Source organism: Ochotona curzoniae, unplaced genomic scaffold, assembly GCF_017591425.1.
Source record: "Ochotona curzoniae isolate NIBS_2020 unplaced genomic scaffold, NIBS_Ocur_1.0 contig_1014, whole genome shotgun sequence".
Lineage (NCBI taxonomy): Eukaryota > Metazoa > Chordata > Mammalia > Lagomorpha > Ochotonidae > Ochotona > Ochotona curzoniae.
This window is the reverse complement of record NW_024464920.1, coordinates 50,810,767-50,823,429: the sequence shown is the minus strand read 5'-3', so window position 1 is coordinate 50,823,429 and position 12,663 is coordinate 50,810,767. Positions and strand designations below refer to the sequence as shown.

The 12,663-nt window shown below is 46.0% G+C and overlaps 1 protein-coding gene across 2 annotated transcripts in view; it reads left to right on the top strand.

Moving 5' to 3' along the window:
* The window catches only part of SMC1B (structural maintenance of chromosomes 1B), a 44,980-nt gene that overhangs the window by 9,314 nt on the left and 23,003 nt on the right, over positions 1–12,663 (top strand). For both annotated transcript variants that reach the window (XM_040991556.1, XM_040991555.1), the window contains exons 5-11: positions 194–432; positions 600–858; positions 1,596–1,736; positions 4,061–4,143; positions 4,729–4,936; positions 6,998–7,183; positions 9,724–9,903. In XM_040991556.1, coding sequence (XP_040847490.1) covers positions 194–432; positions 600–858; positions 1,596–1,736; positions 4,061–4,143; positions 4,729–4,936; positions 6,998–7,183; positions 9,724–9,903 — 1,296 coding nt within the window. The remainder of the gene's footprint in view (positions 1–193; positions 433–599; positions 859–1,595; positions 1,737–4,060; positions 4,144–4,728; positions 4,937–6,997; positions 7,184–9,723; positions 9,904–12,663) is intronic.

Genomic DNA, 12,663 nt, shown 5'->3' with positions numbered 1-12,663 from the left:
TATAAAATAACATATTGGTTTACTAGTGTATAGATGTACATCCCCAAACTCTCAGCCAGTAATGCTATTTTTGGTAAAAATACTCAGTGATGTAAGAATGGATTAGAGCTCTGTTGCTGGTAGGATAGATAAACTTGTGGTCATCTTGAATAAAATCCTTTTCAGTGCTAGTGAGCTGTGCTGGCTTTTGCAGGCGGAGCGCTACCAAAGTCTCCTTGAAGAACTGAGATTAAATAAGACGCAGCTGCAGCTCTCTCGGCTGTACCACAACGAGAGGAAGGCGCACTTTCTGACCGTCGAGTTAGAACACGTGAGTAGGGATCTGAGCGCCACCAAAGAGTCCCTCTCTCGTCACGAGGACATGGTCAAAGCCAAGAAAAAGGAGCACGGAGCACTGACCAGACAACTACAGCAAACAGAAAAAGAGTTAAAGTGAGTTCTTACGGCATTGGCGGTTTGGCTTTATGCAGGTTATTAGAGAAAACACAACTGAGCTTTCACTTTGGAACAACTTTAGATACACAGAAAAACTAGAAAGGCAGCCCGCAGCGTGCCCACTTCCCCGCCTTGAACGCTCGCTCTTTGTTTTTGCTTGTTAGAGCTCTTGAAGCACTTCTGAATCAGAAGAGGCCTCAATACATCAAAGCCAAAGAGAACACTTCTCACCACCTCCAGAAGCTGGACATGGCCAGGAAGTGCATCAAGGACAGCGAGAAGCAGCGTTCCAAGCAGGAGGACGACATACGCGCCCTGGAGGCACAGCTGGCGGACTTGGATGGCGCCTGGAGAAGCTTCGAGAAACAGATTGAGGAGGAAATCTTACGCAAAGGGCGAGACATTGAACTGGAAGCCAGTCAGGTGAGAACGGCGACGTACAGGAGAGGCTTTGCTTCAGAATCAGCTTTCCCTTTAGTTAGAACAGTGTAAAGCATGATCCCGCTTATCAAGAGATTAGTCTCAGAATATGAATTGTGAGACTTTAAATTTTTGATCTGTGCTCAGAATCCAGATTTGGACTGAGCTATCTTCCTTTGTGAAATGGCGGTGGTACAGCATTTCTGCGTGGTAACGCTCCAGGAGCATCACGCGTTGTCTTTGTAATCCATTCCCGTTTCGAGGCGCTTGTCTTTCATGACGTGAGATTAAACCAGTCGGCTGTGTCGCTCTGAGCAGGCAGAGAAGCTGATGGTGTGCAGTGGCTTAAGCTGGGTAGTGACAAGTCAGTTTCCAGCTTGGTACATATGATGGGTCATCAGTATAGATAGCCAAAGCTGTTCCATTGACTTAATTTTCTGAACTGATTTTTATATATTCCGTTAATTTTATAGTAACTTTATACACCAAAATAACTAAATAAAAATACACTATTTTCTCCGTGTTATCCTTTCTTTTGTAAGATATTCTAAGATCTAATTATAGCATTAATTTAGAATACCTTACTGCTCTATTTCAACAGTTTTGTTTTAAATATAAATGTTTTTGTATTTCCATTGTTTAACCTAAAGTCAGCTATGATATAATTCATATGAAACTTTTAATAAAATTATTCGCATGCTAGTACCAGCGTTAGCAGTGTTTTGATGCTGTTTCTGTAGCTGGAGCATTATAAGGAACTTAAGGAACAAGTAAGGAAGAAAGTAGCTATAATGACTCAGCAGCTGGAGAAACTGCAGTGGGCGCAGCGGGCGGAGGAGGAGCGGCTGGCGTTCGAGAAGAGGCGGCACGGGGAGGTTCAGGTACCTTCGGGTGTGCGGCAATGTCAAACTGGATTAGCTTTTTCTGTTAACTTTTGTTATATAAATGTGTATCACATGTGAGCAGTCTAAATGTTTTAGTTTGTGCTGCTCAGTATTGTTTAGGTGTTGTTTAAGGTTAAGATGTATTGACAGTACCTTCCTTCGTGCAAATTTGTTTTTGCATCTGTTCCGTGAGAGGTGTAGTGTTAATCCAGTAGGCTGAGGAGCAGGGTACAGAGAAAGTAAGTGTCCTGATGGAGGTGATGTGTCCTGAGTGGATGAGCGTGGGGGTGACTTGGGTGGCCTGCCTCCGCGTGGGCTCCAAGCAGCCAGTCTTTTCAACTTACAGTGTGTGCTGTCAGCAATAGCTAAATCACTCTGCTCCTCTGGGCTTTGATCCATCAGTACGACTTGAGATGTCTTCTGCATTTGACATGTCTTTGAAGATAGATGTATGGAGCAGAACAGAGTGAGTGTGACGGTATACCCAGCTTTTAGTGTGTGCCCTTTAGGCTTTGTGCTCATTTGTAAGACTCGGGGCAGGTATCTGGTCTACCAGTTAACATGCCAGAGATGCCTGCGTCTCCAGAAGGGCCTCTGGGTCATGGCACAGCTCCCCATGCCAGGTTCTGGGTCAGGTCACAGCTCCTGATGCCAGGTTTCTTTCTGGGTCAGGTCACAGCTCCTGATGCCAGCTTCTGGGTAAGGTCACAGCTCCTGATGCCAGGTTTCTTTCTGGGTCAGGTCACAGCTCCCCATGCCAGCTTCTGGGTCAGGTCATAGCTCCCCATGCCAGGTTCTGAGTCATGGCACAGTTCCCCATGCCAGCTTCTGGGTCAGGTCACAGCTCCCCGTGCCAGGTTTCTGCTAGGGCAGCTGCTGAGGGCAGTGGGTGATGGCCTTAGCAGCTGAGTAGCCTCCACAGCTGAGGCAGTCCTGGAATGAGTTCTGGATCCTGGCTTCAGCCTAGCTCAGGCCTGGGTGTTGCAGGCGCTTGTTGAGCAAAGGGCTGGATGGGAGCTCACTTTGTCTCTTGGATGTGTAATCTCCCTCCCTGTCTTGAATTAAAAGAAATGGGCTAGACAGCTGTTATGCTACATTTAACAATATTTCTTAAAGACTTCTTTATTTTTGTTGGAATGATTTGCAGAGACAAAAGGAACAACAGCCAGTTCTCTGTCCACTGGTTTAAAGGCAGTCGTGTAGGGTGTGTGTTGTGCCCACATTTTCATGCTGCCTTTTTTTTTTTTTTTTGGTCGTTGTCTGCCTGTTGCTGCTTCAGCCTCTGCATTTGCGTCTGAGGTGCAGCAGGCCAGTCTTAATCAGTTCCTCAAGTTAAAAACACAGGAGGCTCCCTGATTATTTCAGGAAATCTTGTTGACTCTGTATCAGAATAAGCTAGAAATCCAGGTACTTCTCCGTTTCTACTGCTCTCTCCCTGGTCCAGGTCACCATCTTTCCCAGCATTTACAACAATAGCCTGAGTCCCTCTGATTCCATCTCCTGGCCTGGATGGTAGTCCTGGCCCGGCAGCCAGCATGATGCGTCCACTAGTCCGCTTTAGCAGGTTGCTGCTTCACAGTCCTCCGTGGCTATCTGTCACACAGGAAGTTCAATCGAAGCCCTTACATGATTAAAAAAAGATTACTACAGTGTTTGGGTTTAATGATCTGGCGGATAGAGCCAGAACTGTGTGAAGACACTCCCTGATGTGAGCCTGTGGGTTACCCTGTAGATTCTTGTCATGTGGTAATACTCAGCCACCCTACTTTGAGGGTAGGAACTATCTTAGTCATTATTTTATCTCTACTCTGTGACATGGTAGCTAGTAGATAAGTGCTTGTTTGAGGGAGAAAAGAGCGATATAGAGGAGAGTGATTCCCTTGGTGTGTGAAGTTACCAAGGGAAGATTGTTGCACATCGGAGATCCAGTGCACGGTGGAGGCAGCAGTCGGAGCCTCATCCGTGGGACTGCAGGTTTGATACTAGACCGGGGCTCTTCAAAATCAGAATTTTCTTTAGGATCCCTGCTGCTCCACTTCTCACTCAGCTGCCTGCTAATGAGTCCTGAGCAGGCAGCGGATGGTCCCTGCCATCCGTGTGGGAGACCCCTGCCGACTTCCTGGTGCCTGGATCAACTCTTGTCTCTTCTCTGTAATGCTTTACTTTTCAAATGGATAATCCTTTTTAAAATTTCAAAATATTTTCATGTAATTAAATTCCTTCTATTTAAAAATTGCACTTGATATTTAGTAAATTCTAAGCATGGTCTTTTGTGGTTTGAAATTGCTATAATTGATCATGAGTTTCATTTCCTATCTTAGGGGAATCTAAAACAAATAAAAGAACAAATAGAAGATCATAAAAAACGAGTGGAGAAGTTGGAGGAGTACACAAAGGCATGCAGGTGAGTAGGAGCAGTCGGCAGCAGTCGGCAGCAGTCGGCCAGCAGTCTACAGCTCGCTGCCATGTTCTCGCTCTCAGATCCCCGTGCGTTCCTCTTCCTCAGATGAGCGCCCCACTCTGCTGTGTACTCTTCGTCTTCCCTCACGTTTCAGTGTTAGAGATTGTACCTAACTACATACTTAAAATCTTTAACTTTTGAAAATAGAAATATATAAAAGCAGTGAGACAAGCTTTGTTTTGGTGTTGACATTGATGTTTTATGATACAAATCGTGAGTGTATGTCATGAAGGCTTACAAAGTGTCCACTCCAAGGACCCTCCTCGTGCAGCGTCTTGTAATCAAGCTCGTGACGATCTGGTTTTAGTTCTCTGTGCTGTTTGCGTGTCCAGAAATATGCATGTTGGAGTTGGCCAACAGGGACCTGAATTCCCTGGCCCAGGTTTAGGGTTGGGTTTGTTGTTTTGTTACTGTAAAGATTGGTTGAACATTATCCAATTGCTCTGCAAAGCTGGGCAAGAATATTTGCATGTTGTAATTCCTAAGTTCTGGTTCTTCTTGCTGTATAACTTTGTCACCGTTGTGTAGTAACTGCCTGGAAGATAAAAAACAACAGGAAGAAACTCTGTCTGATGACATCGCAAAAACCAAGTCCAGGATGTCCGAAGTGAATGAAGAACTGAACCTCATCAGAGAGGAATTGCAGGACGCTGGGATCGATAACCACGAGGGGAAGCGTCAGCGGAGGAGAGCGGAAGTTCTGGAACACCTTAAGAGGCTCTACCCAGATTCCGTGGTAATTAGCATGAATCGTTAAGCTAAGCTTTTCTGTTGGGCGAAAAGGAATGTCTTCTCATTTAGGATTAGAAATATTTGTATTATTAGCAGAACTACTTCAGAAGCCTTTTGTTTTATTTGACAATTTTTATGTTTTCGTAATAGTAGATAATTAGGATGGAAACAATTTCCAGTGTGTCTATGAATAAGTAATAGTTGGAGAGAACCACTGATGTGAGCACAGCATTCAGAAAGTTCTAGAGTCAGTTCCCCAAAGGGTGAAAGTGCTGGGAGTAGTCTAGTCCTCCAGACACGTAATCCTAGATCTTGTGTACTAAAATGGCGTCAGTTTCTAAAAGAGTGTATTTCCAGCAGACTTAATTGGCATATTTTTATTCTGTAGACTGTGCACCCAATATTGCTAGTGTGTTTCATTCGCCAGACCAGGAGGCTGTCACCTGAGCCATGGCGCCAGCCTCCCCACCGTGTCACCTTGGTGGCAGAACCCAGACATCTGGCTCTCTTCAGCAAATGCTGCACAGCCCCCATGTTGATGGCTTCAGCATCGCACACTGCAGACCGCTGCCTGGCGGAAAGCACAGCAGAGTGGGACATGCTCTCATGGCTTTTCACCTACCTGTCTGGCTACCCATCTTCATCTCCTTTTAGCATTCTTTTGCTTTCTGGCCCTAAATCCTGGTTTCAAAATGTTGGTGATGGAAGGAGTTAGGCTGATTCATAGAGTCTTCTTCCCCTCCGCTCCTCACAAAAATGACTGCGCTAGTATGAACAATGTGTTTTAACAGGCAGCTACCCTAATAGCATAAACTTCAGAAACGTGGTAGTCTAGGACTGCAAAAACATTTTTTAAAAACTTTTTTTTTAAAGACAGATTTTCAGAGAGAAGGAAAGACAGATAGATCTTCTATATGCTGGTTTACTCCCCCAGTGGGCCACAACATGCAGAGCTGTGCCAATCCAGAGCTTTCCAGGACTCCCATGTGGGTATGGAGTCCCAAGGCTTTGGACTATCATCCACGGCTTTTCCAGGCCCCCAGCAGGGAGCTGAATGAGAAGTGGAGCAGCCAGGATGTGAACTGGCATCTGTATGGGGTGCTTGTGCTTGCAGTGGGAGGATTAGCCAGTTGAGCCATCACACCTGAATCCCTGAAAAAATATTTCTAAGTATAACATTGACTATTCTTGATTCCAAGACAACAAGCTAACACCTAGGATTGCCCCTGGGACCCCTTAGCCAAGCAAGAAACAAACTCCGTTTCCTTCTAGAGAGTTAGCTTAGAATACTGATGACTCGAGAACATGAACCAGAACCTCTCCTGATGGCTGTGAAGGTCCCTCACTAAATGGAGAGGCCATTTAAAGCCCTCTTAGAATGGGGTTTGTTTTCCCACAGTGTGAAAGGTCCTTGGTCTGGGGCATTAAATGCACACCCAGCATGTTCTTCCAGCAGGTTAGGTGAACTTGCCCCTTCACTGTCATCTGTGCCCTTAGGTGCTAGGAAGTGCATGGGACAGGAAGTACATGGTGATGGGAAGTGTATGGGACAGGAAGTACATGTGATAGGAAGTGTATGAAACAGGAAGTACATGGGAGAGGAAGTACATGTGATAGGAAGTGTATGAAACAGGAAGTACATGGGACAGGAAGTACATGTGATAGGAAGTGTATGAAACAGGAAGTACATGGTGATGGGAAGTACATGGGACAGGAAGTACACATCCCATCAGCTGTTGCTCCATGGAGATAACCTCAGTTCTGTGCGAAAAGGCATTTGAATAGTTGCCTGTCACAGATGATGAGTGAATTATTGATGGCTTATAACATTCTTCATATTTGGGTAAAACTAAGCCTTCTTCACTAGTCTCTAGTGAAGTGTGATAATATCTGTCTGAACATTTCATAATGACATGTAGATGCATTTATATGAGACTTATGAAACTACATTATGTATAGTTTTCTAAAATTTGTTTTTGTGATACTTTGTTCTTGAAAAAACATATATTACATATATTCCTAATGAACACATTTATTTTTCTTTCCTTTTTTAAAACTTGCCCAGTTTGGAAGACTGCTCGACCTGTGTCATCCTATTCATAAGAAGTACCAGCTTGCTGTTACTAAGCTTTTTGGCCGGTACATGGTGGCCATTGTTGTCACCTCTGAGAAGGTAGCAAAAGATTGTATTCGATTTCTGAAAGAGGAACGAGCTGAGCCCGAAACGTTCCTTGCTCTGGATTACCTTGATGTAAGCGTTTGTCGTGTTTGGCATTTGACAGGGACAAGCCACTGGCCCATTTGAATGACTGGTGTTGGTGTGATGGCCAGGAAGGAAGATGCCGAGCGGCTGCATGTCCTTTCCTCTCGTCCAGCCTCCCTGCCCGCGCTTGGTGGCCATGAGGCCATTGCTGTAGCAGCGCTTGCTCTGCCCGCCAGCAGCAGGGGATTCTGGGGAAACGCTCTTCTGTTTGGGTTTTTAGTGTGTGTAGAAACTGACTTAGGTGGAGGCACGGTCGTTAAACTCATTCCGTATGCTGGAGGTGTTGTACAATCACAGCTGTTTCATCCTGCTGGTCCTGAGCTTGGCAGCCGTGTCCTGCAGTCTGTGTTACTGTTGCCATCACAGCACAGGTCCTGAGATCAGAATTCAGAGCATAGCGTATGTGTCACCTTGCTCCACTGTGATACTGACCAGTCCTGCATCAGGCCGTTGTAGTCTGGGATGGTTGTATGGAGTGCCGTGTGCTAGCTCTGGAGGGTACAGGCTGCCTTGGGGACCTGCAGCGTGCACTGAGACTCCTTGCCACGGCCAGAGACTGACCCCGATGACATCATGAGTGCTCTCCTTGGGGAGTTTGCATAGGTGGGAGGAAGTGGTCGTGTGGTCCAAGAGCTGAGCCCTTCCCGGCAGGCAGTGTGCAGTGGGCAGCGTGGGCTCCCTGCTCTTACAGATTGGTTATTCACTTGCCTGAGCTTCAGTCCCTGTTGCCCTGGAGGGCAGGGATCCCGTTGTCCCTGGGTCATTGTGGGAGTCGGTGTCTGTCAAGGCCCTGGCATGGCCCCTGCCAGGAGGGTGCAGTAATGCAGCTGCTATGGCCAGACCTGTCTCCTGGGCTCCCAAACTTGGGCTTACACCTTCTGCCCGCTATAACTTCCCAAACCTGATTGACTTTTCTCTTAAAATCCTCATTTAGTCCTCGTCTGAGATTTTTCTCAAGCCAAACTTAGTTTTTAAAAAGTCTTGAACTGGGATGGGCATTGTTACGCTGCTACCTGTGAATCTGGCATCCCATATCTGAGGTCAGGTTCAAATCCTGTTTGCTCTGTTCACATCCAGTTCCTGCTAATTCACTTGAGAAGACAGCCAAAGGTAGCTCAGGGCGGGAGAGCAGGCCGGAGTTCCTGAGGCCGGCTTCTGCCTGGCCCAGACTCGACTGCTGTGGCAATCTGGGGAGTGAAGCAGCACGTGAAAGATAAGTTCATTCTTTGTTCTTCTGTCACTCTGCCTTTCAAATACATTTTTTTAAAAAATTGCAAGTCTCACACAGATGTGTGTCAAATATAAAGGGAACATTTCTACCCGCCCCCTTGCACGTCCGTTTTTTCAGAGTGGATTCCTTAGATTGCTTCTGTACACTCACATATGTATACGTGTTCCCAAGTATCCAAGGGACCTCAAAAAGGGCAAGGGAAATACGTATTATGAGGAAAACTGCAGGGATTTCAAAAATTTTTTCCCAAAGTAAGAAATATCATTTCCCACGAACTTTTGAAGTGTCCCAGTACCTACACCTGGGGGTCCCAGTGGCTTCACTTCAGAGACTTTTCTCGTAAGTATGTAGAGCCGCCTAAGCTGGGTGTGAGAGCATGAGGGCTCGCTGGGTCATTGCGCGGGAGGTGGTTCCTAAGCTCTTCAGTGCTGTGGTTCTCTCGTGGCACATATCCAGTGGGCATTTTGTTTCTACTGGGTTCTATGATTTTGAGAGTAGGAGCACTTTTTTTTTAAAGATTATTTTATTTATTTGAAAGGCAGAGTTGGAGAAAGATAGGAATCTTTTCATCTGCTGGTTCACTCCCCAAATGGCCGAAATGGGCCAGGGCTGGACCAGGCCAGTGCCAGGAGTTTCTTCCAGGTTTCCATGGGACCAGGGGCATGGGCCATTTGCACGGCTTTCCCAGGTCTGCCAGCAGGGAGCTGGATGGGAAGTGGATCAGCCAAGCTGGTACACACACAGGATGCCAGTGTTGCAGGCGGCACCTTAACCCATGATGCCACAACACCAGCCCCACAGAGCACATCTCGTGTGCTGTTCTGTCCTAACTAGTTAGTCTGTAGCTTATGTCTCCTGGCTTTGGATGGAGTTTTTAAAAATTATTTATTTCAAAAGCAAAACGAAAAAGAGACCTACTATACACATTCATTTCCCAGGAACCAGAGGGGATGGCCATTATCTGTGGCCTCCTCGGGTGTGCATTAGCAAGAAGCTGGATCAGAAACGGAACTGATGGGAGAGGCTCAGGCTCATTGCCCAAGTATCTCTGAGCTGCTTGACCAATGCCCCCACCCCCTACCCGGCTTGGAGTGTTAATAAGCCAGTGATCCCAGAACTACCCTGTGGTAGGCTAGGGTTCACCAAGTTTTTGTCAAACTTTTGTTCTAAATGTATACTGTGAGTCTTACTGTCATGTTTGTTTTTTAAGAATTTAAGGAGCATTTGTTTTGTTGTTATTGTGGTTGTTGAAGAAGCATTTGTTAATGTAACTGATAAGTCACCTATAATCTTTCAGATCAAGCCAATCAATGAGAGATTAAGAGAGATTAAAGGCTGTAAAATGGTGATTGATGTCATAAAGACCCAGTTTCCTCAGCTGAAGAAAGTGATCCAGTTTGTGTGTGGGAACGGCCTCGTGTGCGAGACGGTGGAGGAGGCCCGGCACGTCGCCTTCGGTGGGCCTGAAAGACGAAAAGTGAGAGCCCTGACTTTCCCTTCTGGAAAGCTGATGCTAACGCACGGTGACCTTTGTGTGTGTTGGCAGGTGTTCTCTGTGGAAGGACTGACGTGGTTTATAGAATGTTCAGCTTTAAACGGAGGGTTACTGGTTTGTTTTGCTTTGTTTTGTTTTGTTTTGTTTTAAGATTTATTTATTTTCTTTTGAAAAGATAGATTTACACAGAGAAGAGACAGAAAGATCTTCCTTCCGCTGGTTCACTCCCGCAAATGGCTGCAATGGCCGGAGCCGAGCCGATCTAAATCCAGGAGCCAGGCGCTTCTCCCGGGTTTCCTATGCATGTACAGGGTCCCAAGGCTGTGGGCCGTCCTTTGCTGCTTCCCCAGGCCACAGGCAGGGAGCTGGCGGAGAAGTGGAGCAGCCTGCACACTAACTGGTGCCCATATGAGATCCCGGTGATTGCAAAGCGAGGACTTCAGCCACTAGACTACTGCACCAGGCCCTAAACTGAAGGTTTTTTAAAAATAAGAAATCCATACTGTGCATTTTCTACCTCTTCTAGCTGTTTATTTAAAAGTAGGGTGACAGAGATTTGTTCTCTGATGTCACACTGCCCAAATACCTATAAGCAGCTAAATCTGGACCATGTTGAAACCAGGAGCCAGGAACTCTAACCGAATTCCCAGGTGGATTGCAGGAGCCTGAGTGTTTAAAACACCTGCTGCCTTATCAGGCGCATTAGTAGAAAGCCATCGAAGAAGCAGAGGAGTTAGGGCCTGAACTGACAATGCCAGTGTGCGATTCAGGTGTTCAAGGAAGCAGCTTAACCATTCTCGTCCCTAAACGGGGTTCTTAGAGGACAAATGCCAGGGCCGGCCTGGTGGCATAGCACAGTAGTCCTCTGCCTGTGGCGTGCCTCCTGCATCTGCATTGGTTAAAGTTCTGATTGTTCCACTTCTGATTCAGTTCCTACTGGTTCCCCTGAGAAAGTAATGAGAGGTGTCCCGAGTACTTGGGTCGCTGCATCTTCGGGGAGACCTGGAGGAAGCTCCTGGCTCCTGGCTTCAGACTGGCCCAGCTCCAGCCGCTGCAGCCATTTAGGAAGGAGACCAACAGATGGAAGGAAGATCTCTCTGCCTCTTCTCTCTTTCTCTGTAGTGCTGCCTTTCAAATAGTTTTTAAAAATATATTATCTCTTCTCTGTAAATCAGCCTTTCAAATAAAAATAAATAAATCTTAAAAAACAAACAAAACTTGTATAGGATTTCCTAATAACAAATTTATTTTGTAGATTAGGTTTATTATAATAATAATTTAGGGCAATTATTCTTTTTTACTTTGTATGGAATAAATGTTCTTACTGAACCTTGGATTTTTTTTCTACATTCTCTATTTTAATACATTTTTTTAATGCCAGGAAAGATTTTACGTGCTTATTTTGCAATCTGAGTTAATCCACATGCAACTTGCTGTTGATACCAACTAACTTTTCACGTGTTATTGTTTGTTTACAAGGGGTCTTCGGGAAGTTCATAGAGAATATGTAATGTGAAAAAAACTGCACAAGATAAGTTTATACGTGTTCTCATGTTGATTTTTTATTACAATCTATAAGAACTAAATTTTTTAGAGAAATGCCAAGATACACATTATGAAAGAAATGGTAAGGGCATCGCTTCTCGGCCTTTTGCTAAGATCAAGTGTAGCGTCTGTTCTTCTCAGAAATGTTAAGGACTGCGCTGTGGCATAGCAGACAATACACGGTTCAAGTCCTGGCTGCTCCCCTTCTGATCCCCCTGCTTGGTAACGGCCTGTGAAAGCAGCAGAGGACGGCCTAAGGCCTTGGATCCAGGAAGCCGTGTGGGAGACCCAGAAGCAGCTCCCAGCCCACTCTGGCCATTGTGGCCATTTGGGCAGTGACTCAGCAGATGAAAAATCTCTGTCTCCGCTTCTCTCTGTAACTCTTTCAAGTAAAAGTTAATACATCTGAAGAAAGGAAATGTGGACCCCTCTTCTCCTTCTCTCCTGTGATTAATTGCACATTCTTTTTTATAAATCTTGACCTCTATTTTTCACGTCTTGGTGCTGGTGTTCTAAGAGCCCCCAATTCTGTTTCCACAAGGTTTCCCTCCTAATGCTAGATTCAGACAAGCCCTGGGCTTTTCTGTTGAGCTATCCTAAATAGTTTTAAAGTTTTGTTTCCTTTTCTGCAGTTGAGTTTTACAGAATTCACACCATCGCCTCTGACTGTGCTTAGGTCAGACCTCTCCCTAGTTGCCAGAGTGGCCCAGGGCTCCCTTCCGTGTCTCTGTTTCGTGCCAAGCTGTTCTTCCTCAGCAGTCTCTGCCAGCTCACTGAGTCCCTTCACATTCTGAGTCCTTAACTCTGGGAATTCCAGATTCTTTGATGCTCCTTGCACCCCTGGCCCCTGTGGTGCAGCCACAGTCAGGGTCTGTTTGTCGTGTGCATGTCTGGACCCCTCTCTCCGGTCACTGTTCTCGTGTGTTGGGCTGAACTGCCTGCTTCGCTTGCCCTTGCTGACCTTGGTTTGCTGTGGCCAGCTGAGGTGGTCCCTGAGCTGATGGCAGCCCTTGGTGGGTCTGCAAGAACGTTGGCAGATAGAAACATGAACTCTTCCCCTCTTCGTTGTGACGCTCCTGGAGTCACCCCCACAGTGACTTTAGAAACTGTTCTGTGACATACCGACAGGCTTCCATACCATGTCACTAGTGATGCACAGTATGGTTCCAAGATGTACTGAGGGCAGTTTAGAATCTT